The sequence below is a fragment of the Somniosus microcephalus genome, chromosome 30 (assembly GCF_052327205.1).
Source record: "Somniosus microcephalus isolate GS21.2 chromosome 30, FLI_Smic_1.0, whole genome shotgun sequence".
Lineage (NCBI taxonomy): Eukaryota > Metazoa > Chordata > Chondrichthyes > Squaliformes > Somniosidae > Somniosus > Somniosus microcephalus.
The window spans coordinates 17,245,031-17,272,038 of record NC_141016.1 but is presented as its reverse complement, the minus strand read 5'-3'; the positions used below and the strand labels follow the sequence as shown (position 1 = coordinate 17,272,038).

Sequence of the window (27,008 nt, the reverse complement as noted above, 5' to 3'; positions counted from 1 at the left end):
AGCATGACTGAACAGGACTGTTTGGGGTCCATTAACTTAGAAAGGAAAAACCACTACCTCCAAGCATTCTAGTTGTGGTTCTGATCTTGTACGCAGACTTTATCAAATAAGATTCCAAGCCTATTAATAGCTTACGATATGAACTTCCAAAATCTAGATTAAGGCAATTTCAAGTTCTTGTACCTTTATGTCATGCCCCATTGGTTCCAATTGTACGCTGAAAGATTTTTGTTAATGTGGGCTATAATTATTTTAAGAACATTTGGGAAAAATACTCCACACCCTTCCCATCAAGTCTCTTCCCTCACTTTGTCCCATTCTCTAGCTGAATGACCTTCCCCAGAAGCAGTGCTCCTCATGAAGTGACTGGTCATAAAGGCACGTGTGAGGATATCTGTGACAGGTCATCTCAACTCTGAAACATTTTCTAAACAGGAGACTCATCAGTTCATTAGGTTAACAAGATACTGTGCCTGTACTTTAGCCACAATCAGAGGAAGAAGCATCATAGAATCTCACAGCCTGTGCCGGCTCTTTGAAAGAGCTCTCCAATTAGTCCCACTCCCCGCTCTTTCTCCATAGCCCTGCAAATTTTTCCTTTTCAAGTCTGTATCTATTTTACTTTTGAAAGAGACTATTGAATCTGCTTCCACCACCCTTTCAGGCAGAGCATTCCAGATCATATGCCAATTATCTTAATTCTGTGTCCTCTGGTTACCGACCCTCCTGCCAGTGGAAACAGTTGTTCCTTATTTACTCTATCAAAACCCTTCATAATTTTGAACACTTCTAATAAATCTCCCCTTAACCTTCTCTGCTCGAAAGAGAACAACCCCAGCTTCTCTAGTCTCTCCAGAAAACTGAAGTCCCTTATCCCTCATTTTCTGCTTTATTGGCATTTGGCTGAAAAGCAATGGCCTGGGAAGAGACCAGCCTCTCGGGCTGTAGCCTGGGAAGAGACCCGCCTCTCGGGCTGTAGCCTGGGAAGAGACCCGCCTCTCGGGCTGTAGCCTGGGAAGAGACCCGCCTCTCGGGCTGTAGCCTGGGAAGAGACCCGCCTCTCGGGCTGTAGCCTGGGAAGAGACCAGCCTCTCGGGCTGTAGCCTGGGAAGAGACCAGCCTCTCGGGCTGTAGCCTGGGAAGAGACCAGCCTCTCGGGCTGTAGCCTGGGAAGAGACCAGCCTCTCGGGCTGTAGCCTGGGAAGAGACCAGCCTCTCGGGCTGTAGCCTGGGAAGAGACCAGCCTCTCGGGCTGTAGCCTGGGAAGAGACCAGCCTCTCGGGCTGTAGCCTGGGAAGAGACCAGCCTCTCGGGCTGTAGCCTGGGAAGAGACCAGCCTCTCGGGCTGTAGCCTGGGAAGGTAGAAGGGGGGTGGAGGGAAAACATAACTTCATAAAAAAGAGGATTCTCTACTCAACCGATAAATAACTTAAATCCACGTTGCTTTCTCAGAGTGGTGCCAGCAACAATCCTGCTAGGAAGTTGTCAAATGGGCCCTTGACTATTTTTAAAAACCTTCTCTTCTGTAATTTTCCCTACACATTTGGTGAAAGCCACTGGGTAAAAAAAAAACACCTAAAGGCTACGGTTTTCGTTGTTTTGCTGTTGCCATGTCTAACCTTCTCCCCGACTGTGCAGCGAGGTGAAACTCATCAGACATATACCTCAATTCCCCAACTCAAGATTAAAAGTGCCGAGGCAGGCGTTATCGGTGCAAGCTGATTATTTATAAAACCCAGTTCTCTGGTAAAGTATCATCATGGCAAGGTGCACTTCGCTGTAGGAGCCGAAGGTTCTCGTCGGGTGCCTCGGACCTCTCAGTGCACAATTAGACAGATTCAGTTTTTAGACCCAGAATGCATGTCCACTTGGTTTTGCCATCATCCCTCCAGCAGACCAATCGATGGGATAGCGAAGCACAGCTGGGTTACACTAACGGCAAACTTAAAAAAAAAAAAGGGGAGGGGACAGTACAGGGCAGAGTGCTGTCGAAAGGAAGCAAGAGAGAAACCAAGACTGTAGGTAGAATGTAAAAAACCCCTACCACACAGGTGAACAATACTGTGCCCTAAACAGCTTTCTTTTTTGCCCCTCCCTGTAACGCCAAGCTAAAAACAAACAATAATCCTCGTAACAAAATGGATGAGCAAAGGACTTGTTCAAATAAGGGTTTTTATGTAAAGGATAGAAGGTCATGCAGAATGTAAGGATGGACCTGAATGCTGCAGTGTGTACCTTTATGACTCTCTCTGTGCTTCCATATGGAATTGTTGCTGTGTTGTGTGTTAACGTTACACTTCTCTGAAACCAGTCACCGGAGCATTAGTGTCATTAATGTATTCTGCACACCTTTAAAACCAGGGATTAATCCACAGTTGTTGCAACGAGACACTTAGAGCTGTCTCCATTTCTCTCTCACTTGCCCTCCTCCCTTCAATTTTCTTTTATAAAGTAATTTATCCCCTTTTAACTCCTTCCCTGCCAAGCTTGCGCAAGAGCGCCTCGATTCGACTCGCCCTCTTCCTTTCTTTCCCTCGCTCTGCGGGGAAGCATCGTGCACCTCCGCTCCAAACTTTCCGCCTCACAGAATGGGCAATTCGAGGGTGCGGATCCGTGCCTGGCTCATGCCCTTCACATCCGCTGCACCCCCTTCACTGTCAGGCAACGATTGCTGACACAGAGGCGAGCAACAAATCAATTAACTTTTCAATCCTCAAGACATTTGCCAATTAATGATGGAGGAAATGACTAGGCTGTTCTGGCACAGCTCCTCCAGAAACCAAGGTGCGCAGAAGAAACTGAAGTCAAATCGAGAGAAGGAAAACCAAATCATGTTCAACTGGCATAGGGATAAAAGTGTAAAGAAATAAAAAAAAGAGTGGATTAATCCCCAGAAGCAGATATTATGGAAAATACTCTCAATAAAACATACAAATGCTTTAAACCATTCCTGCTTTTTGAGAAAGAAAAGGATAGTATCAATTAAAAGACCGTTTCTAGATAAGACAACAGAGCACAGGCCCCTTCACATCACAGTCACCGTGCTCAGCTCACGAGTAAGTTAGGGAGTGCAATGTTTCTGCTGAATACTCAATGTTGAGCGTGGCACATTGTGACAGACAGCAATGCCAATTCAACGTTATCTGAGGGGGCACGGCGAGCACACAGTCCCTGCACTGGATTTGGTTTGGAGAAGGCACAGGATGGAAGTGGATGGTTTGAGGCCCAATAATTGCAGAGGCTCTTTGAGATGTTTCAGCATTTGCAAACAAAGGGCAATTGGGGAATGGTTGCACCTCCCTAGGAATCACGGCACAATGAATACTTTACAGTGCAAACCTGCAACATGCAAAATGTTTAGAAGGAATACAGTGCTTTGCTGCATCAAAAACCTGCGAATAAAATGGTACCGCTGGGTCATAATAGTCTTAACTCCTTACACTGTGGACACTTAAATGCATAAAAGTGCTTTGCACAGACATTGTGCATTTTAAAAGGTACTACATCATCCAGACTTCCCTCGGCTTCCAAGCTGGCAAGTTGCATTTGCCAACAGTGTAATTTAGTTGAAGTATTGCAATAAGGTGGTGGAAGATACAGGTGAGGGCTTTAGAATAAGCAGGTGTGCAAAGGAGGTACTGAAGGGCCACTGGTGCCTTTGGAACCGTACCTCCCGAATCACTCTTTCAGGAGAGGGCAACAGAATGACTGTACTTTTCAATCTCCTCCTTCCCCCCACCCCACAAATAATCTTTACTGGGGCTTTGGGAAGAAACATCACGGCGGATTTGCATTTCTGCTTTCCCAGTACTGACCATGCCCCTTTGTTACAGTGGCAGCACGTTGAATCTGTGCTGTCACACCAACCTATCCTCCACGTGGGATGATGTAGCTCCTCATTGACAGTTTTCTGGGCCTATATGACTATACGCAGACAGACGAGTGCATGCTACACCAATAAGAGACGTCACATCTTTGTGGCTTTCTTCTTCTCCACCTTGGATCCAAATACTTGTGGGAGTTCCAATCAGTGTTATAACCGTTCACTTCTTGCACCCAATTATCAATTCCTGTTTCTCAATACCATGGTCTAGCTCACCAAACCAAACTACTAGTTAAAAATTAACTGTGCTGCAGGGAGGGAAATGTGGCAGAACCAGTTAAACTGCCAACCAAATTATACGACCAAAACCCTATTAGGCAGCATAACGAAGGACTCTTGCAACAACATGCAATACATAGACTTTAAAAAATGACCGTGACATAATAGCCACAGAAACGTCTTGAATCTACTATGAGTGCCAGTGGGCCCTCATCTAATATAGTCATCATCGGCCGTGTCACAATTTGTTGAGGGAGGCTATTGAAACTAAGAGCTTGGTTACTTGGTGTGACCATGTGGGAGTTGATTCTACAGCAGACTAAGGGTCTTGTCTGTCATTTTCTATGTAAATAGCCAAAACATTGGAGCCCAATCTCATTACCACAAATGCGGGGCCAACATGGAATACATCAATGTCAGTGAGCTCCTTCACAAATTAACTTGCATCTTCCACCGGGACCAGTGAGGCCTAATCCAACATTTTAAACAAATGGATTGGTTTTATGATCTACTAGAAGTGCTAATGGTTCCTCCAAACTGCCACTCCTGAAATACTCCAGTATATTATAACAGTTCTGGAGCAGGGCAGCACCTGGTAAATTAACGCTCTCCAGGTTAAAAGCTAGCCTACCTGTGGTCAGCCATCGTAATCTCACCGGGGTGGGGAGGAGAGAGCTGGTTGCTTAGGTGTCAATGGGCAACTTGCTCGACCGGTGACATTCTCAGGATCTCAGTCATTAGGACAACAACTAGTAGAGCACAGGGTGATTCCAATTGCTCAGAATGTGAGAGCCGTTCATCTTTGCTTCTCAAATTGGGCGTTCGGCTCCCTTTAATGCTGTTAAGTTATTAGAACCAATTTTCCCCTATTGCTCAATACATCTATAATAAATCTAGTAAAGAATGGTGCCAAACCTTCAATTGTCTGAGATTTGAATATTGTAGTTTTTAGTAACTCAGCTAAATTGGCTGCTTATTAATTCCGTTTTTAAATTTTGCAACCCCTTGAATGGCTTGCATCAGTGCCATGAATATTTAATTTCTTTGGATCTTTCTTGCGTATAAAAGTGTTAATTACTAATGTTTAACATAAATGGAGAAGTGAATGTTTGTGAAATGGGTCCTTGAATGTACACTTCTTCTTTGGATTGAGCGCGAGCTTGGATTGACTAGCTGGATGTATGGGCCGAGTGGGATTTATTACTATGTCTTGTACCCTATAAAGATTTCCCAGAATTGCACAACTCAGTCCCAGCCACAACAAATGCAGAGTGTTTCTGACATGCACAATACTACTCATGTTTGAGCGACAGACGGTTGAAATATGAAGGGGCAAAATTCCTCCAGTTGAGAATATTGTAATTGTGACCAGTTTTTCAACAACATTTTTGACGGGAGGAATTTTTGCTCCGTAGACTTTGGAAGCATCGGTAACTTTCCGTCTTAGAACCAGGGGTCAGTCTCAGAATAAGAGGTCGGCCATTTAGGACTGAGATGAGGAGAAATTTCTTCACTCAGAGGGTGGTGAATCTTTGGAATTCTCTACCCCAGAGGGCTGTGGAGGCTCAGTTTTCAGATTGGTAGATTTTTGGATATTAAGGGAATCAAGGGATATGGGGATAGGGCTTTGAATGGCGGAGCAGGCGCGAAGGGTTGAATGACATACTCCTGCTCCTAATTCTTATATCCATAGGACCCAACAAAATCAGAAATATCACGCAAGAACACTTCCCGCTCCCAATTCTTCTCGTCCCTGACTAATGGCTTTGGGCAGACGTTGTGGGCACTGTAGTGCCTGCCAGTTAAGTTACAAAATGTACAGTCACCTCTCAATAAACCAACCCGTCCTTCCACTCTGCCATCACACTCTGTGACGTGCTTCTTTCGACTCAGTGCCACCACCGAGGGTGTATGCTGGTCATTTTATAACTGGATTTTGCTGAAGATGGTGGCAGAAGGTTGTGTGTGGGGCAGGGGACAGAAGGTGACTGAACTTTTGTTAAACTGCCAGCCCAATTATATGACCAAAAATCCTATTGGGCAGCATAATGCAGGGCTGCAGCAACAACAACACATAGTATTATGCTCAGTTCTTTATTATTTATTGATAGAAAAAAATGTTCATAATAAGCATCAGTAATGCATTAAACCTTCAGGTCCTGTGCTACTTTTACCGACAAATCACCCTTGTATCCATGTCCCTGTCAGCTGTGGCTCAAGTGGGCAGCACCCCCGCCTCCGAGTCAGGAGGTTGTGGGTTCAAGTCCCACTCCAGAGTCTTGAGTGCATAATCTAGGCTGACACTGCAGTGCAGTGCTGAGGGAGTGCTGCACTGTCGGAGATGCCATCTTTGGGATGAGATGTTAAACCCAGGCCCCATCTGCTCTCTCAGGTGGATATAAAAGATCCCATGGCCACTATTTCGAAGAAGAGCAGGGGAGTTATCCCTGGTGTCCTGGGGCCAATATTTATCCCTCAACCAACATCACTAAAACAGATTATCACATTACTGTTTGTGGGAGCTTGCTGTGCACAAATTGGCTGCCGCGTTTCCTACATTACAACTGTGACTACACTTCAAAAAGTACTTCATTGGCTGTAAAGCGCTTTGGGACGTCCTGAGGTCGTGAAAGGCGCTGTATAAATGCAAGTCTTTCTTTCCTGCCTGCTCAATCTCGTTGAACTAGATCAGCAAAAATAGTTCGAAACCAATAGTAAATAACGATGCACAATACGTATTGTGAACAGCGTGATTCTGGCAGTCAAAGCAAAGTAATAATTCAATCTGCCAATGATAAACCAAACTTGCTGTTTTAAATTATTGCCTTGTAATCCCTTCCAACCAAGTACTGTCCAATATTTATTCACAGAAGTGTCGATAGATTAGGATCAAAAGAAAACTGGAAACTGAAATAAAAACTGATGGAAATACATGGCATCTGTAAAGAAAAAGGTTGTTAGTCCTCTGGGAGAGCCTCTTGGTCAGAGTTGAGTTCTGTTCAAAGGTCCGACATGCAAACCTTCTCTTACAAATACTGACGGACCGGACGTGTATTATCGGTGCAGAAACTAAACTCAGGGTTTTGGTTTTTAACACTTAGCACACCTTGCTGCTTCACACAAGTTATGCGAAATGGATTCTCTTTCCTGACAAACTGTGGATTACATACTCCTCACGCTAGACCCAGTCAGGTGGGCAGAAAAAGCCAGGAATTCTCTACAAGCAGGGACATTAACTGGGGTAAAGTGCCCCGTTCATGGAAAGGATTGCATTCTAAATGGAAAAAAATTGGGAATGGGTGGAATCCAGACTTTGGGAAGACTATCTTTTTTGTACTAACATCCACTTATCCGTCCCCAACATTTTCCAACTCCCTTTAAACCTTAGCTGTACTTCCTCACTTATTTGCTTTCTAATATCGAAATAAGGTCCCGTACAGCAGAGTAAAAAAAGCTATTCATGGATTTGGAGATTTTTGCCACAATATTCCTATTTTGGGGATGATTTCTGGTTGAGAAGATGAATGATACTTTGCTGCTGCAAAGTGCTCTCAAGCCCCTTGGTAGACATCAACAGGAAGAAGAAACCAGACCATTTGTGTTGCTCAATCATAATCGTCAAGCCAACCCCTTCAATGTCCTACCAATACTGAGAAGTACATGGAACTTCACAGGAAGCGTTGTACAAATTGCATCAAACTATACATTTTTTTTAAAACCTGCATCAAGTGGATGATATTATTGGTACATGAGGCTCAACTACTTTTGATGGAGAGAATGCTCTTCTGCACTGCAGCAACTTGTCAAGACTTCTTCAGCAGCACCTCCATCACCTAAAAGGACAAGGGCAGCAGGCGCATGGGAACACCATCACCTCCAAGTTCCCCTCCAATTCACACACCATCCCGACTTGGACATATATTGGCCGTTCCTTCATCGTCGCTGGGTCAAAATCCTGGAACTCCCCGCCCGCCCAACAGCACTGTGGGAGTACCTTCACCACACGGACTGCAGCGGTTCAAGGCGGCGGCTCACCACCACCTTCTCAAGGGCAACAAATGCTGGCCTTGCCAGCGACACCCACATCCCATGAATGAATAAACAGCAAAGAGGAGCCTGTAAGCCTCTCTCAATAGTATGGAAGGTCAGTGGCTCTCAAATATAGCACTGAAAAAGTTAACCTGGTCAACCCCTGGGCAATTGGTGCAGTAAAATCACATTTGTTGCAAAGCAACAACAACCACTGTGACGTCCAAGCAGGTCCAGTCTCCCCTCGCGCCGTCAATATGAAACAATTAGGGATCTTGGAACTGAACAAAGTTAATGGCCCCTACTGTGATTGGTCTATTCACTTGCATTGTAGTGATGGGCTCAGAGCCAAAACCTTTTCAGCTGCCAACAGTGAGGTCTTGGTGGATATTAATGATTGAATTTCTCTTACCCCAGTGCTGCCCTCAATTAATGGAGAAAGAGCAGACAGAGGTTGTACTCTTAAATACAACTGAAATCCCAGCAAATACTGCAGCTTATGCCTAAACAACGTATATATTTGACCGCACAAAATGTTGCTAACTTTCCTTTCTGAACAGGTCTGGCCCGGCCACGCATCAGCTGGCTGGCTCAAATACTCCCAACTTCCTGCCAGTATCACTCAACAGGAGGAGGCTGACAGTGGTCCAGTAGCCATGCTTGGTCCAATATCCTGTCCATCTTGGGGAGCGAGACCACTGGCCGGTGTGGGGTGCCTCCCTACAGCAGCACCCGAGACTAAAGCTACATTTCCCTGCTCCAGAGTGCGGTATATTGGTGCCAAATCGAAAGAATTGGTGAAAGATCTCTTTGGAACTTACTAACTTTACTGTCCCAGTTCCATTTATGCAAAGGAGTTGGTTGTGGAAGATGAAAAAGTATTGCAACTTGCTTTTAATGCAACTGTTTATAAAATAACATAGCATTAATCCTTTTAGTGAGCAACTCTCTCCTCCCTGTTTCACCCTCCCTTGTCGAAAGAAAAACCTCAATGCAAACCAAACACATCTGAAAGTCGGCTGCTCAGGTTGACTACCGATGCCCTGGATTTTCCAAATACAGGGGGTGCTGCAGTAACAACACGTGTAAATACAGTATCCAGTTGGCAGCTCGAGTTTAACAGACACTAAGGGCAGACGACCATAACACTCAAACATAATATCCGTACTGATTCCAAGAAATGCTCTGGACAATACCAGCCATGAGTGCGTGGTGCCACGGAATGTGCCTGACTGGTACGATGAGCTAATAAAACAAGTACCAACAGATAGGAGCCAGCGACGATTCTGAAATGAGTGACGGTAAGAGAGACAAAAGGTCCCCTTCTATTGTGACAGCCATTTAAATATCACACCACGAAAAGCTGAAACATTGCTCTGGTTGCGGCAGGTAATATTTCTTTCAACCGCTACTGAAAACCTTCACAGCCGTGTTAGCAGGAGATGAAATGATTAATTTCATTTAAGTTGCCCAGTTGGTAATGACACAGACAGATGAAACAACCAGTCTCTGCCAGTTGTACGGTTTGATTACTTAGTGGCACCGTGTGGCGTGTGCTTGACCGAGATAGTTTGTGTCGGCAGAGACAGTGCCTTGGGCTTCACAGCAAGGGCTCAGGTTCCAACCTCAGCGATTGCCGTCATCAAGACTCGGCTTACTCTTGGATATTCTTCCCACACCACTTGGTGGTGGCGGCTGGGCATTTCAGGGTGTCGGGAGAGGGGATAGCTAAGGCTTATCTCACCGTGTTAACCCCCCCCCCTCCTGCGTTATAAATGCCCATCGACTTCCACTGAGGGGTGGTCTGCACCTAGGCCACTGTCCCAGCTGAAGGACGAGTATACGAAGCAGGGCAGTACAAAAGAAGTGAAGAAACAAAATGGAGCACAACCCACTGCCTGGACGCTACCTGAAGACAATTAGCTCCTGTTATATGGTCAGCATCATTCTTCAGAGGAAACCAATCAAAGACCCTACACTACTGGCTTCAACGAGCTGGTGGTCATGGAAAGAAAAACTTCAATTCTGACCTCAACTGAATCCCAACAGTTTTGAGATCACACCACCTATTTTGGCACAACTGGTTTGTATTGTGACTGTACTCATGCACGACATAGCACCACTGGTCACTGCTGAAACATGCGTGAATATTAATCAAACTGTATGCAGCGTCTCAGTGCATAGCATTGTTTGTGTGGCTGGGGGGGTTAGGGGGAGGGGGAAACAGGATGTGTGTGTGTGTGTGTGTTGCGGGGGGGGGGGGGGGGAGGGGGTGCACGCAATAAGAAAAAGAAAAGCAATCAATCACTGCCAAGTAAATGCAAGGGTTGTGTCAAGTTAAAGCCTTTGGTTCAAAGCTCCCCCATTCAGCTTCCCTTGGGTTCGATGTAGCTAAGTGCCTTGCCCAAAGGCACGATACATGTCTAATCACTGCGGCTGTCCGGTTCGTAGCTGTACTTTCTACCAATTTGCAGGTCGCCTAGTACTTCCGAACATCATGCTCAATTCCTTGGGTCTTTTTTGCTCTTAAAGCTCCCTTTTGTATTGTTCAACTGTGATAGCAGGCACTAACAGAAGCCAGAAAATGCAAACTAAAGATAAAAATAAAAGCGTAACAGGGCCGACCGACTGTGAAGAGGAGGAAAGACAGAAGCGGAGCTGGAAACCTACCTTTACTCCATCGACCTTCTTGTTTAGTAAACTTTTGGCTGCTGTATTTTGGAAAAGAAAAAAAAAAGAAAATTACTTTCATCTCAGTTTGTAGATTAAAGACACGACTGCCCTGTCCGGGTATAATAAAACCGTCACCATTTGCACTAGTACGTGGCAACATTGCTGTAACCACTGGAAATTCAACACACTATCAAAGACAAGTCAACCAGCTGGGGAACGCCAGAAGCTAGGTGTCATTCGCAGGGCAGGCAGGGTCTTTGACTCACCTGTTTTTCCTGCGGCTCACACGGGTCCAACAGTGGCGCCCCATGGCTGCACGCACTTCACCTTAAAACACCAGGCGAGTCCCTCTACAAATGGCCGAGCTGCCAGAGTGCTTCTGGAGCCCCTTTGCTAGTCGAGAGAATTCCACCCCACCTCAAAGCACTGGCCTGGGGAAGCAGTCGCGAGCCATGCAGCAAGAGAGCTCACCACGAAAAGGGAAGACGGTTAAAGGGGTCGTCGTGTTTGGTTCACTCGCATGGTCAGGCGCCACCATTTCTCCCCCACGTTTACATTAATCTACCATATTTAAACAAGAGGTTGTCCAAGGTTATCCCAACTGTTCTGTAACAGTTTGATTTTTCAACTGGGATATCGATGGTGCGAATCCCCTTAAAGAGTAAATAAACTGTGGAACAAAAAGTTGGATTAGGTATAAACATCACACTCGTACAATCAGATCAATGCACTACTGAAATTACGTGCAATACCATTCTAGTTCTACCCAAGAGATTCAAACCCTTGCACAAATCCCTGTAAAACTATGGTCTTTGGTGGTGCAATGGGAGCCTCTCATGGGCGGGCAGTTAATTTAAGAAGTGTACAAATGGGTAACTGATCTGTCACTAAGTGCAAAGGCCGTATGCCAATCAATCTTCCAGGAGACACTACCCATTCAATCACCACACACCAAGGTTGGCTTTTTCTCAGGTATCTCTGAACTAAATCGTTGTATTCTTCTTCAAACTTTCACAAGACTGTGACTGGGAGGAGCTCACTGTTGCATCCTCTTCAAGTTCATAGAGCAGTGATGAATTTATTAGCCACAGTACATTCAGTAACCTACCACGGACATTTTATTCAGCTATGTTTTACTTAAAATACAGCTGATTTCTTATGGAGCAAATCTTAACCTTTGTGTTGGAAATCTTACCCCAAGATTAGTGTCAACCGGAGCGACAGCTGTTTTAAACTCAGCGTCGATGCTCTTTTCTCTGTTTCGTCTTCCTGTTGAGAGGACAGTTTGTGGACTGTCCGGTCTGAAAAGGACTAATTCACAACAACATCCTGGGAGAGCGACGAGCCTTGAATCAACGCTCTGTGACACACTCTGGGACTGGACCTGTCTGCTAGCAGTGAATTGCCTGGGATCTGGTCAACTTCACTGTTGAACCTTAAAAGAATGGCTGCACACCGTTATACTGCAGCTGGTGTGCAGCTCAAATGGTGCGAGGGGACACCCTTGTAGGATCACAGCAAAATTCAAACTGCTCTCAAAAACAGCAACTTCAAACCAGGAGTCTTCCTGTAGTGGATGCGAGATGAAAAAACTCTTCCCACAGACACAAAAACTGCAGTTCAACAAACACATTGTTATTTTTCAACAAAAAAAAACCTGGGGGGGGGGAAATGTTCCTATATGTACGATAATAATCACCTTGGAGGGGGACTATAATGGACACGGTTTGCTTTGCTCAGATTTTTAGCAAGGTCAGTTGGTTCCACTTGACACCTGGGGGAAAGATGTTCCCTTTTGACATTCTGTGAGCGTGCGAATAAAAAGCGCATTCAGTATCTTGCTACAAATAGGGAACAAATAGTTCTTTCCTCTTAGCTATCTCTGGCTGAATTGTGCACTACTCAAACCTGATATTCCCAAATCCACGACCTCCAAAGGATAAGGGCAGCAGGCGCATGGGAACACCATCACCTCCAAGTCACACGCCATATTGACTTGGTCATATACCGTGGAACACTCCTTATCTACCAGCACTGTGGGAGCACCTTCACCACATGGACTGCAGCGGTTCAAGGCGGCGACTCACCACCACCACCTTCTCACGGGCAACCAGGGATAGGCAATAAATGCCGGCCTTGCCAGCGACGCCGACATCCCATGAATGAATTATGGTTGAGCAGGTCATTTTTGCTCGTTTACATTTTGTGGAGCTGTTCACTGCCTCGTAAAACAGTACACACAAAACAACGGTCAGCAAATCCCAGCTGGGATGTTTTTCAGGTTCGTGTTCCACAGCTGCTACACGCTGTCTGGTGTGACCTTAAGGTCAACTGCAATCTCTAGCACCTTCTCTGAAATTGGCCGCAGAGATCAATGTTACAACAGCACAGAAATGGAGCATAAATCACACCCCTTCCCAAAACGTTGAGAGACTCGAGATTACGCTTGTGCCAAGATTGTGTCCAGTTGTCCCCACTGTGTAAGGACAACCATCCATTGGACGCTTGGGCCAATGGCTAAGCCCAACACTGTACACAGGCGTTTAAAGAGAAGGCTATGACCCTGCACCTAACGCCTGGTTCGGTACAGTTCTCGCCAACTGGGAAATGAATTGATGATAAAAACGAGAGCGTTGAGTAAATTCAGAATCCCAAGTGGTTTAAACACATCAAAACTTTCAGCTTTCCTTTGGAACCAGGCAAGAACTGTGGCGCTATTTTACTGTGTGATTTGAGCTGGGCTTGATTTCGCTAGGTGTTAAAAGAAACTAGGCTACAAGCCCCAGTCCCAGTGCCAGTCTCCAGTACAACACTGTGCATGGATGTGCACGCACTCAGTCATTGTGGTTCAAAGTTAAATGTTTTCAAGTGTCAAGGACGTTGCTCTACATCTTCAAACCATTGCAAAACCAAACTGAAGGATAGTTTCAATGTCTACAACAGGTAGGCCTCCCTCCCCACGAAGAAAGGAGAGCACATTTTTAGAAACCTTAAAAACGTCAAACTAAACCCAACAACAGATCTTAATTAATTAATGTGTTGCTCCCAATGTACACATCAGTTAAGGCATGAATGTGCCTAAACCGAGGTGATAATAACAGTAAAAGGAAGAGAAAACGAGAGAGAGGGGTTAGGGCAAAAACAAATCAATCTTAGCAGAGTAAGAACGGAGCTTGTTGGAATGGTAAAGAAGCCCTGATGGGAGCCTTCCTTACCTTGCAATAATTAGAGGTTGAGTCAAGGAGACAGAAAAATCAAAAGAGAAAGACAAGAAATTAAATCAGATAGTGGCTAGTTTTCGATAGTTCATCAATGTTCAATGGGTCTCCATGTTCCCATGGTTACGACTATCCATCTGTAGCATTATTTTAGTGGAGTTGGATCATTACGTCAGCCCCATTTACAATTGCCCCTTGGTCATCACACTCAAGACAAGTAAAACTTACAACCCTTGGCAGCTCTCGGAGAGAACGATTCCTCTGAGTCGGCATCTCCTGACTGGAGATGTCTCCAGGGCAAGAGATCCGAAAAGCAGGGTCTGAGACCACAATTGGGCAAACGATAGAACATGAGGACAAAGAGGAGGATTCGCATGCCCCTTTAAACAAGGGTCAAAAAGTCTTCCTTTTGTTTGGGAGAAGAGTCAATGATGCCGGGTTAGATCAATTTACTAATGCCATGAGATTTTTTAAGGGCAGCTCTAAATGGTGAAGAATTAAGAAGTGAAAAAGTCTTTAACTCCGACACGAACACTGGGGATAGGAGGGGCCTCCATCGTCCTGGTGACAATAAGCTTGTGGTTGTGATTTCCTCCTATGGTCAGGTGCTGATCTCACTGGATTGTTTGGGGAGGTGGGGGGACGGGGAGGTGCGGGCGGAGGGGAAGAGATCTTGATCGGAGTTGGATCACAGTGGGGAGTTTTGTTGGAAGTAGGGGCAGGGGAGAAGAGGTTTGGATTGTTGAGGGACGGAGGAGGGTATCCCAGTTGGATTGTTGAGGGACGGAGGAGGGTATCCCAGTTGGATTGTTGAGGGACGGAGGCGGGTATCCCAGTTGGATTGTTGAGGGATGGAGGAGGGTATCCCAGCTGGATTGTTGAGGGACGGAGGAGGGTATCCCAGTTGGATTGTTGAGGGACGGAGGAGGGTATCCCAGTTGGATTGTTGAGGGATGGAGGAGGGTATCCCAGTTGGATTGTTGAGGGATGGAGGAGGGTATCCCAGTTGGATTGTTGAGGGACGGAGGAGGGTATCCCAGTTGGATTGTTGAGGGACGGAGGAGGGTATCCCAGTTGGATTGTTGAGGGACGGAGGAGGGTATCCCAGTTGGATTGTTGAGGGACGGAGGCGGGTATCCCAGTTGGATTGTTGAGGGACGGAGGAGGGTATCCCAGTTGGATTGTTGAGGGACGGAGGCGGGTATCCCAGTTGGATTGTTGAGGGATGGAGGAGGGTATCCCAGTTGGATTGTTGAGGGACGGAGGAGGGTATCCCAGTTGGATTGTTGAGGGATGGAGGAGGGTATCCCAGTTGGATTGTTGAGGGATGGAGGAGGGTATCCCAGTTGGATTGTTGAGGGATGGAGGAGGGTATCCCAGTTGGATTGTTGAGGGATGGAGGAGGGTATCCCAGTTGGATTGTTGAGGGACGGAGGAGGGTATCCCAGTTGGATTGTTGAGGGACTGAGGAGGGTATCCCAGTTGGATTGTTGAGGGATGGAGGAGGGTATCCCAGTTGGATTGTTGAGGGATGGAGGCGGGTATCCCAGTTGGATTGTTGAGGGGTGGAGGAGGGTATCCCAGTTGGATTGTTGAGGGACGGAGGAGGGTATCCCAGTTGGATTGTTGAGGGACGGAGGCGGGTATCCCAGTTGGATTGTTGAGGGACGGAGGAGGGTACCCCAGTTGGATTGTTGAGGGACGGAGGAGGGTATCCCAGTTGGATTGTTGAGGGACTGAGGAGGGTATCCCAGTTGGATTGTTGAGGGACGGAGGAGGGTATCCCAGTTGGATTGTTGAGGGATGGAGGCGGGTATCCCAGTTGGATTGTTGAGGGGTGGAGGAGGGTATCCCAGTTGGATTGTTGAGGGACGGAGGAGGGTATCCCAGTTGGATTGTTGAGGGACGGAGGCGGGTATCCCAGTTGGATTGTTGAGGGACGGAGGAGGGTATCCCAGTTGGATTGTTGAGGGATGGAGGTGGGTATCCCAGTTGGATTGTTGAGGGATGGAGGCGGGTACCCCAGTTGGATTGTTGAGGGATGGAGGCGGGTATCCCAGTTGGATTGTTGAGGGACGGAGGCGGGTATCCCAGTTGGATTGTTGAGGGATGGAGGAGGGTATCCCAGTTGGATTGTTGAGGGATGGAGGAGGATATCCCAGTTGGATTACTGAGAGGAAGGAACAAGATGCTGAATTCAGGTGGTTTGTTTGGGAGGATCTGTGAGATGCCGACCTCATTTGGTGGGGCGGGGGGAATATGCGAATGGAGACCAATAGCTTGTCCAACAGAGGAAGGTTGCAAAATCCATTTCACAGTCAATGCAGACTGCTTTTGTTGGCTTCTTGGCAGCCAGCCACCTGTCTGTATTGACAGAGCGATGACGGAGGTCACGTGCTGCTTGGAGTGGAAAATGGTGAGCGATTTCTCGGTGATCTTAGACTGGTTTCATGGTGTTGTGCGCAACATAGCTCTCTCAACCAAAGCACCAATCTTAATCTGAAGCAGCATGCTGTCTCCATTTAAGCCACTCAAGAGCAGAATAGCTACTTCAGAGATCGCGTGCTTAACCCCCTCCAGCGCAAGTGACCTTGTAAAGAGGGCTTTCGTATGATCTTACCACCACACATGCGACTCATCCCGATGCCATGAGAACGCTGCGACAGGGAGAAATAACCTAGTAACACAACAAACCAGAGCAAGCAGGCCCGTTCTCGCATGCACACTCGGCTCGCTCTTTTTGGCATGCAGCATTCACCTTTCAAAAGTGCAAGTACAGCCACCGACACTCCAAAGCAACAAGATCACAAACAAAGTCGGTGAGGTGTAAACACGTCTACTCCCTCCGAGTATACCTTCCCCTCCCTCTCCCCAAAGTTCTACTCCCTCCCCCACCCCCATCTCATTCTGCAGAGGGCGAGACAGCCCTGGCCGGATATTCCACCATTACAGCTGCCTCAGTGGCTTTATAACCAAGAGCGGTAACTCGGACTGGCCAACTGTAATTGTTACCGTAACTGGTTAAGGATAACCAAACCGGTTTGGATTTGACAACGGTCTTTCAAAGACTTGGTAAGAATTGGGAATTCAGACATCAGGCTGCTCTTGCTGCCTACCCAACACTGTTGTGTTAATAATGTCAAAGAGCGCTGCTTAAATGAGGTTTGTTAACAAAAGTCTTGGCACTTACGGTAAATATTATTAAAATCTACTCTGCATGTCTCACGCACTGTGTGTTTATCTGCAGGAATCTCTTATTGCTAGCAGAAGTTTTTGTGGCTTATTAAGGAAGAACTTGATCACTCTTGATATTCTGAAAAAATATTTGACTGCAGTTTTTGCAAGAGAAAATTATCCTCACACTATACTGACACTACATTATCACCTACAGGGTGTGCAAATACCTTCAACCTCCGCCACCATTCCCCCCCCCAAAAATGTCCTTCCTTCCCTTCCTGAAGGCATGACTCATGTAGTAGACACTTGCACCATCTATATCTGAAAGACTGAGTGTCAGCAGGCCATGCCACCTTGAGGGGCGTCATGCCCAAGCCCAACGCTACCCTCATTCAATGTCCACACTTCCCAGCTGGGATCGCTGGGTCATCAGTCAGGCTCAGGGGCCCAGGCTGGCCATTCACCTCAGGATGACAAAGTCAATGTTAATGCCTTCATCACTGCCCCAGCTAAGGTCAGGTTACTCAGTGCAGACAAGGGATTCGACTGGGGGCTGGGGAGGTTTTCTGGTCCGTATGACTCAGTAACGCATCAAATGGTGCTCTCATCCACTGAACCAAGGGGGAGTGCAAGAGTTTCAGAGTGTTCTTTTGGCCAGACATCCACTGTGTGCTCGGTATGTATCCAGACATGAGTGGGACAGGCAGCATTCCAACCTCATGAGGTTTGAACACCAGCCACGTCCGGATATTCTACGTCAAGTCCTTCCCTGCCCATAACGACGGACCGTTACTCTGAGAAATTAAGTTGGAGGTGAGCTCCCCAGAGGCCAAGTACAAGGACACGCCAACACCAAACACTCTTGCTCAACCTGGCTGCGACTGCAAATTAAAATTGAGGAAATCTAACTCATTTTGCAATGACTAAAAAACCCACACCTGTCGATCAGGCTACGGTAATAGCGCTAACAATAGTGTACATAAAACGTTGCACAGGTGGGCAGGACAAGGGCGTGCACACTGGGCTGCACCAAACAAGACAGACACTTAGAGCCGATGAGGTTAAAAAACGCGTAAACCAAAATGACTGCAGCAAATGGACTTTCCAGTCTAGACGGTACCACACAGTGCGCAACCATTTCAGTGGCTCGCTTTTGGAACTGTCCATCAAGGCGTGAACTCAATGGAATTGGCACAGACCATCGGTTGAAACAACCGAGAACTTGCTGGCTTTCCGAGTTCTAACTGTACGGCAGTGCCTCTGGTCAGAGCAGGAGTTTACTGGGATCAACTTGAGCCACTCGTGGAAACAGTGCATTACAGAGCAGAAGAATGGCACTGGTTGTACATTAATGTTTAGACTAAAGTGTGTTTTTGTCCAAAAAGAGTAGGTTAAGTTGTGTGGCATCACAAGCAGCTCAAGGATTGGTCCCAGGGACTACCTCGTTCACAAGTGATCTTAATTCAGAGCGGTACCCATTCGGCTGAAGTGCCTTCAATGGAAGTTCCTGAACTGATTTCCGAGACGGCCCTCGTGTTAAAAACAAAATCACCCAAAGCCTCTCCTTGCTGCCCAGCCGGTTAAAATAGGTTGGAAATATCCAGACAACAGACACACGAGGTAGGGTACATTCACAAGGTATGAAAGCAGAGCGTTAGTTCTGAGCATGCCCTCCACCTGCAGTGTCCGCCCGCACACGTCTACCTTGTTCAACGAGACCAACAGTCGCGCTGGCGGCAGCTGTCATTGTAGCTGGCGCAGTGGTCTGTCTGCCCACTGTCGACGGGAATAAAAAGAAAGCAAGCAACGTCAGCAAAACACGCTCAACTCAGCACTGCTTAACCACACACTAAATTCACTCGCGGCGGCAGAATTGCACTACACGCCTGTAGCAGCGCCGCTCGAATCCTGGTGCACATCTGTCTGGTCAGCTGAACGCTCCTCTTGCATTAAAAACCACAATTCACCGCCGTCTTTGACCGCTGCATCGAGAACGATGCACACTTGCAAATGGTTCAGGCCCCTGATTCAGTTGCAGTGGTTCTAAGCATTTCTCTTAGTAATGGCACGAGGCTGGGCCGGTTTTTGCACCAATCGTCTAAACCCCACAAGCTGGACATGCAGCCTCGAAAGAGCTCCCCAGTGCTTGCCCCTTCGCAACCTCATAATATTAGATTGGGGGGTTTCCGTTCCCTTTTTTTGGAGTCCAGTTCTGACACGGGCTGCCAGTGTAACTCTCGTGCTGTGTTGACTGGACGGAAGTCGACAGCAGATTTGGGGACCGCAACCCTATGGCGAGTTTATCAAGGAGTAAGTTGCAGCAGATAACCAGGAATTGCACATTCTTTCTAAAAGTTCAGGCAATCTGGCAGATTTTTCATACGGTAAGTTTGATGCAGAACATTATGAATTGAAGAGAAACGGTGAACTTGTAGACTTGGTCTACTTGCAGCAAAAACCTTATTAACTCCGCACTTTGAAAGGATTTTACCAACCTTACAAGCCAATGTCTGCAATCCTGTTCTGCCTGAAAGCTGTTGTAGCTGCTTTCCACTAACATGGTATATCACTGAGGTTTGTAAATTTCCCGTCTCTGCCTTCCTCCCTTGTTCCAAACCATCCACATAATCCCCATCAACCAGGAGTATGGGAAAGTCCATTCTCACTCACAACTTACACACACCTATGCTGGTGAACAGACAGAAACCCACCAGTACATCAGGAGACAGAAACCTCTCGCTCCGTTAACTGAACAAACGCAGATTCCAAATAGCTTGTTCAGCAAGTGCTGTGATTAAGATCGGAAAGATTTTCCTTTGGGGGGGGGGGGGGTTGGGGGTGCAATTTACCCTCATCTTTTAAACCCTACGATCGCTGAGTGAGAATGCACACAGTCTGATCCAAGGTTGCTGCTGATTCAAGCGTTACAAACGACCATGAGATATTTAAGAGCAGAGGACAGCAGTTTGCCCCGAGAGCTTCCCCTCCACACTGGAGGGGAGGGGAGAGGGGGGGGGGGGGGAGGGAGAGGAGAGTGGGGGGGGGGGGGGGAGAGGAGAGGGACTCTCGGCTACACAGCCCTGCAGTCCAGCTGTGTTGGACACATTGGGAGAGTTGAGAGTCAATAATGAACTGTAGCAACCGAAAGTGATCAATGGACCAGCAAACACACGAGGAGAAGATGGAACTTGAATTCCGCTCCAGATGGTTTCTTGTTGAAGGGCGCGCTGGTTAGAACGGACATCAACCAGGTGTGATTAATCAATGTATAACTATCTAGTCTTTACTAATTAGCTAGCGTATAGTAAGAATACATCGTCATTTAAACTCTCCCACCTTCCATCCTATCACACACCTTCCCTTTTGTTCCTTCCACCCCCTCCCCGCCTCTGCACTTGCTTAAAACCCGTTACATCCCAAACTTTTTCCAGTTCTGACGAAAGGTCATCGACCCAAAACACTAACTCTGTTTCGCTCTCCACAGATGCTGCCTGACCTGCTGAGTATTTCCAGCAATTTTCCGTGTTCATTTCAGATTTCCAGCCTCCGCAGTGTTTTGCTTTTGTAAGAACAAAGTCTGCTCTGGAAGAAAGGTGGTGCCCTTGATAAGTCAGGAGGTAACTAATCATAGGGGAGGCAAAAGGCGTTGGACTTATGAAGGCCTGTCTATGGCATGTAGCGTGTGTTGCTTTTGTAGTGAACAAGCTGTGTATAAATATAGGGAAGGAGTCAAGGCTGAGTCAGGCAGTCGGAGCGAGAGGAATCGAATTCTACCCTTGTACTGTACGGATTGATCACCTGTGCTTACTCGAAGCGTATCGTTATGAACCGTAGAAGGAAGGAAGTGAACAAGCGGCACTCAGGAATTTTGCGGAATGCTTACACCTTTGTTCTCACGGCCTTCAAATCCTTGCACTTTTTTTTTTTTTTTTTTTTAAGTTCGCACAACAACCCGACTGTTTTTCAGCAGCCTGGTGCGCAGATGTCCCAACTCTCGCACAGTGAGAGGACGAGGAGTTAACAGGTGGGAGATCAGCAAAGGAAAAAATCTCATGGATTTCTTTCCTGTGAAGGTTAAAAAAAAAATTCAGCTCTTCAAGTTATTTAGTTGAAACGTTTAAAGTTGTCGTAAAGGAGTGGAAAACAAAAGAATTATGTGCGGATAATTTATAACGCTCTGCGATTAGAGACGGTTTAAAAAAATCTATCTTTTTCAAGCAAGATTATATCTTTAATGAAGAGTGTAAAGCGAAACTAAAAATGCTAACATACTGAGGGAAATGTGTACAAACCACACTGCAGGTAGAGAGAGTGTGTGTACAGTACCAGTTTGTGTGTTTGTATGTAAATAATGGTTAAAAATCAATTCTCTCGCCCCGTGCCTCACCCACCCTATCTCCACACCCACCCCCCAGCCCAATATCCCTTCTCGAGCTCCCCATTTCTCTAACTTTGGCCCCTTGTATACCTCCTTTTGCCCCATCATTTGTGGCCGAACCTTCAGCTGTCTGAGCCCTACTCTCTGGAATTCTCTCTCTAAACTGCTCCCGCCTCATAAAATTACTCGAATGATACCTGGACTCCAAGGCCTAAATTACAAGGAGAGATTACACAAAGTAGGGTTTTATTCCCTGGAATTTAGAAGGTTATGAGGTGATTTGATCAAAGTTTTCAAGACATTAAGGGGAACAGATAGGGTAGATAGAAACTACTTCTGCTGGTTGGGGAGTCCAGGACTAGGGGGCGTAGTCTAAAAAACTAGAGCCAGGCCTCTCAGGAGTGAAATTAGGAAACACTTCTACACGCAAAGGGTGGTAGAAGTTTGGAACTCTCTTCCGCAAACAGCAATTGATGCTAGATCAATTGTTAATTATAAATCTGAGATTGATAGATTTTTGTTAGCCAAAGGTATTAAGGGATATGGGGCAAAGGCGGGTATATGGAGTTAGATCACAGATCAGCCATGCTCTCACTGAATGGCGGAACAGGCTCGAGGGGCTAAATGGCCTCCTCCTGTTCCTATGTTCCTCCAAACCCATCTTTTTGATCAAGCTTTTGGTTTCCCACTCCTCAGCTCTCCTTTTCCTGCTCAACGTCCAGTTTCCATTGACCTATCTGGGAAGCACCTTAGGACCTCTCTTTGAAAACCTTGACCGCTACAAGGTTTGGTTTCCATTTTCGGCATTTGCGCATTGCGCCAGTTTTTAACGCCATGTGACATATGTCTCGTTGGGTTATTCCGAGGCAGCTATTTTTGCTTCATGTAGAAACCAATTGCTAGTTGGGTTATCTAGACTACAAACTACCAAACTTGGATCACACGTCTTTCCACTCCTTATTTTGCAACAAAGCTTCACATCAAAAGCCACATCAGGTATAAATTTGACAAAATGAAATTGGTGGGACGCCAAAAGCTCCGACAGCCCGCAATTAGTTTGTATGCCAGAGTTCCAACGGGCGTCTGACCGTGGCAGTAGTGAGGGAGTCGGCTGCTTTGAAAACAAAGGGTTTACATTAAACCTACCTGAGAAGTTCCGTGTTGCTAACATAGTGGTAAGAATGGCACCCTAGATGGGAAAGAAGGAAGAGGTCAGCCAAGGTAAGCAATTTAAATATCAGTAAACATCACAGAAAGGGAAGCACCATCATGTTCAAACAGTTTAAGTTGAGCAAAAGAAAAAAAAGGACTTCAAAACTTGCATTTATATAGCACTTTTCACCACCTCAGGACATCCCAAAGCATTTCACAGCTAACGAAGGACTTTCGAAGTGTAGGAAACACGGCGGCCATTTGCCCACAGACAGCAATTTGATAAATGACCAGATCATCTGTTTTAGAGACGTTGGTTGAGGGATAAATCTTAGTCCGGACACCAGGGAGAACTCCCCTGCTCTTCTTCAAATTGTGCCATGCAATCTATTACGTTCACCTGAGAGGGCAGACGGTTTAACGTCTCCTCTGAAAGACGGCACCTCCGACAGTGCAGCACTCCACTGTTACTGCACTATTCCAGAACTAAGAGGTCCAAACTCTGGGGGAGCGGTCAGCTACTCTGGGGCTTTGCTCTCGAGAAGTCCGAGGGTGAATTGATGGAATTATTTAACATTGAAGATTTGAAGAACATGGATACGGAGAAGTTTTTCTGCTGTATAAGAACTTCAAGAACAGGACTCCTTATTTAACATTAAGGGAGGCACAAAAAAAAAGGAAATTCAGGCAATTTTTTTTAGTGAAAGGGTGAGAAATATGCAGACCAGACCAGCAGTGAGGGTGGGCAATAAGGAATTATGACAGGGTTCAAAAAAAAGGGACTGGACAAGTTCCTCATAGTAAACAGGACTGAGGGTTATTCGACTTCACCAAGGTAATGGTGTGGGAAGGTGCATGGACCAATAATCTGGTCTGGAAACTGTGCGATAGGGCAAGTCTCCTTTTCAAGTTCAGATCCAAGAGAGGGGAAAGAAACCTGAACATTTTGAAATCTGTGATCATCAGTCTCAATGCAACAACAATTTTCCAAATTGGATACAAGCTTTCCAAGCTGCAAGTGAAAGGTTGACACAGCCACCACCTCACTGACTGCAATAAAGTCTTTCTTACCTTGAGTTTTCGCCTGGCATTGAATTTCTTCAAACACTCCACGGTCTCTTGGCGATGCATCATAGACGCGACAGTGGATCGTTGCTGCAAATGAACAAAGCATTAAACTTCACCGAGATTTTTTTTTGAAAGCTCGTCCCTTGCTTCAATATAATTTTGGTTTACTGTGAACACATTTCCCCATTCGTTCCCCACCCCACTAAAAAACACACAAAAATATCCAAGTACTGTTTCTCCGTTGACCGGCTATCCCACGATTCCTTGCAGTGTGAACACAGGAGGTACACGCAGACAACCCACATTAAATGTAGCAGATGGAAGAAATGTGCACAGGCAGAAATCTATCATTGGCCTCAAAAACAATCGTGAGGTGTTTGTATCCAATCAATCTTCTGTGTAAACACATCATTTTCTGCCTTCTAAGTTTTAGCACTGGCAAAAGCGATATCGTTTTGAAACTAAAACGTGTTTTAAATGAGCGCTTGGTTTCCGGGTAATGGTGATGAAGAAAGAGGTGGTTAAAAGCTTCTCCTGAGGAACGCAGGCAGTTGAACACTTACACAGACCCAGGGGTGTTTCAGTGCCTCGGTGGCAGTAATACGTTTGACAGGGTTAATCGTCAGCATCTGGTTGATGAGGTTCTTTGCCTCCGGAGTAACTGTGTCCCACTCGGGGGAAGGAAACTAGGAGGGGACAGAAAAACAGAGGTAAAGTTGGCAGAGAATTACAAGAAATGGCATGTATTTTACACACAAGTTAACAACATTTGTTTCCTTCTTTACTTAAGTGGAGGAGTGAGGACATTCCTCCCTTGGTCCGCACCAAGTATGGTGTAATTTCTAGTTTAAAATAAACGGGGTTGTAAAAGTATTCTCAAGGACTGCATTAACCAGTGCACTGCCACAGGAAAGTAATCTACCCCGAAAACAATCACAGCATCAAACCCAATGGTAAAAAAAACACGATTCCCTTCAGTGTCTAAGGATTTATATTTTTCTATTGCACTGACTGGCCACTTGCCAAAGCAAGAGAACGAGGCAACGCAGAAAAAAAATAAAATGTGCTTTACTTTTGTTACTATCTATTATAATTCACTATTTGGAAAGAAGTGCATTACTTGTGGTAAAATCTATCCCCTGCGCCCAGTGATGTTACTGATGATGACTCTCGGATCGCTGCTCAGTGACTTTAAAGAGGGCTGAAGTTGTTTATTTCTCTGTAGTAAGTTGCAAAAACTGGTTTGACTGCAGCCTCACAGACATCCCTATTCACAGATAAAGTGGAACCAAAGCTGTCGCTGCCAGTAACTATTAAATCAAGCGCTGTTGCTGGCCAAATTACACTCAATCCATCAACAACTTCATTTTTCCTACTTCGAAGTTCCTATTGAATCAAGACTCAGACCCACACTTTGTCAGTTATCCAATGCCCAACTAGGGCAGAAGGGGCAGATCAGCAGCATCTCCTTTTGGGTTGAGTTGGCTCCAATAGCAGCCAGCCTGGCAATGGGAACAAATTGGCCCTCCTGTGGCAGACTTGATCAAGCAAGGCGGTCCACAGTATTCCAAGGCATTGCCGATGACTGAGCACTCAACAGGGCACATTGATGGGTGCTGGAAAGGTCCAGCAGCTGCTGGGAACTGGGATTCTTCCCACTGCAGCTCCAGACAACGTTTAAGCCCGTGCCCTAGGGTGGACCTAGTTGGCAAAGCAATGGGAAGCTCATCAGAGCTCTATGGTGGCAAGATGTGCCAGTTGAACCAGTTGAGTTCAAGCGGTCCTCCTCTGCACGCTCAGGGGGAATCCAAGCTCCTTGCCTCATGCCTATTCGCGGCTGTGTTCTCCGGCCTTAGGTGAGTGGGATGCGTACCTATGGGGAGAGTGTGCACTTTTTAAAGAGGATTCTCTGGCAAGGCAGCATTTATTGGCCATCGGGTTGGACTGGAGTCACATGTAGGCCAGTTGGGTTTTTACAGCACAATGACCAGATTTGCAGTTCTAGTTCACAACTTGCTGTGGCGGCATTTGGGTTGTTCGTCCAGTCCCATAACCACCATGCTACCGTATCCATGGAGGTTCTGAGCAAGGTGATGGGCTTCTGAGCTGGAGCAAAACCAGTTTTTTTCCAAGTCCCATTTTAGCTCTTTGATCTCCGTGAAGAGAGCCTTAAGATCAGGACTGCGGTTAAATCATCAGCTTGTTTCTGTCCTATCCAGGAGTGCCGATATTCTCAGGGGAATCCTGGCATGCAGGATTTACTGGGCTGGGGGCCGAGAGAGAATTGAATTGATAAGCACACAGTTTAAGTGGAGCCAGTGCTTCTCTGCTGGGCAGCCAGCTCCTTTGCACAGTCAGCCTGCCATTCAAATCCCCTCGATAATGTCAATCACATTCACTGAAACAAAATGAAAGCAAAACACACCATGCTTTTGCGTGCCTCTCGGCCTGCAGTGCAGGGAAAGGGTGCAATTCGGGTCCATGATTGGGGCAGTGGTGCTGAAGTTGCTGGCTTGGAGTCTGTCACCCCACTGTTCACTGCGCTCGGAGGGGTTGTGTAATGTTGGGACCTTCCCATTATAGGGGGACAGTTGAGTGGCGTGACTGTTAATGTTTGATGGAAAGGAATTACTAAGGTGCTCCCTTTGGGTATCGGCTGGTCAAAGCAAGTTGCCTTCATGTACGTACATCGTAAGCGCCAGCCTTGATCTGCTGATAGAGCTTGTGCTGGTCTTCATCCCAGAAGGGTGGGTAGCCAACGAGCAAGATATAGAGAATGACTCCTGCAATGAAAAACAAGAGCACAAACAGGCAAACACAGTTCAATCAAAGAGCAGTTCTGAACTTTTCATACAAGGTTAAAACCAAAAGGTGAATGTTTAACTCGGAGTATAGATGGTCATTCGCAGCTTCAACAGGCGTACGTTTTCATTTCTAAAACCCAAACATGATCGTGACCCATTTAGATGCAGTCCTCCTCGCCTTCCATTGCAATCAGACAGAGTAAATTTCCTATTATTTTATTCATCTAGTTGCCACTTTACTGGAGGGAACATGGGCCTTGGGAATCTGACGTGCGCTTGGGTGGAGCCGAGCACAAACTCTGTGTAAAAGTACAATTGGTTGTGCTCAGTATTCTCTATGTTAAGATCACCGTATCTTTCTGTCCTGGAGGAACTTTATTGGACCTCTTTACTGAAGTGGAATCATT

General features: G+C 46.3%; 1 protein-coding gene across 50 annotated transcripts in view; it reads right to left on the bottom strand.

Annotated features, from left to right (window-relative positions):
• Nucleotides 1-27,008, bottom strand: part of LOC147097971 (calcium/calmodulin-dependent protein kinase type II subunit beta-like) — a 298,097-nt gene that overhangs the window by 76,171 nt on the left and 194,918 nt on the right. For 20 of the 50 annotated variants that reach the window (XM_085971126.1, XM_085971096.1, XM_085971103.1 and 17 more), the window contains exons 9-14: nt 26,486-26,580; nt 24,361-24,483; nt 23,801-23,884; nt 22,724-22,766; nt 18,877-18,975; nt 10,802-10,842 (exon numbers count right to left, since the gene is read on the bottom strand). In XM_085971126.1, coding sequence (XP_085827252.1) covers nt 10,802-10,842; nt 18,877-18,975; nt 22,724-22,766; nt 23,801-23,884; nt 24,361-24,483; nt 26,486-26,580 — 485 coding nt within the window. The remainder of the gene's footprint in view (nt 1-10,801; nt 10,843-18,876; nt 18,976-22,723; nt 22,767-23,800; nt 23,885-24,360; nt 24,484-26,485; nt 26,581-27,008) is intronic. The other 30 variants (XM_085971087.1, XM_085971112.1, XM_085971114.1 and 27 more) reach the window with 4 other exon arrangements.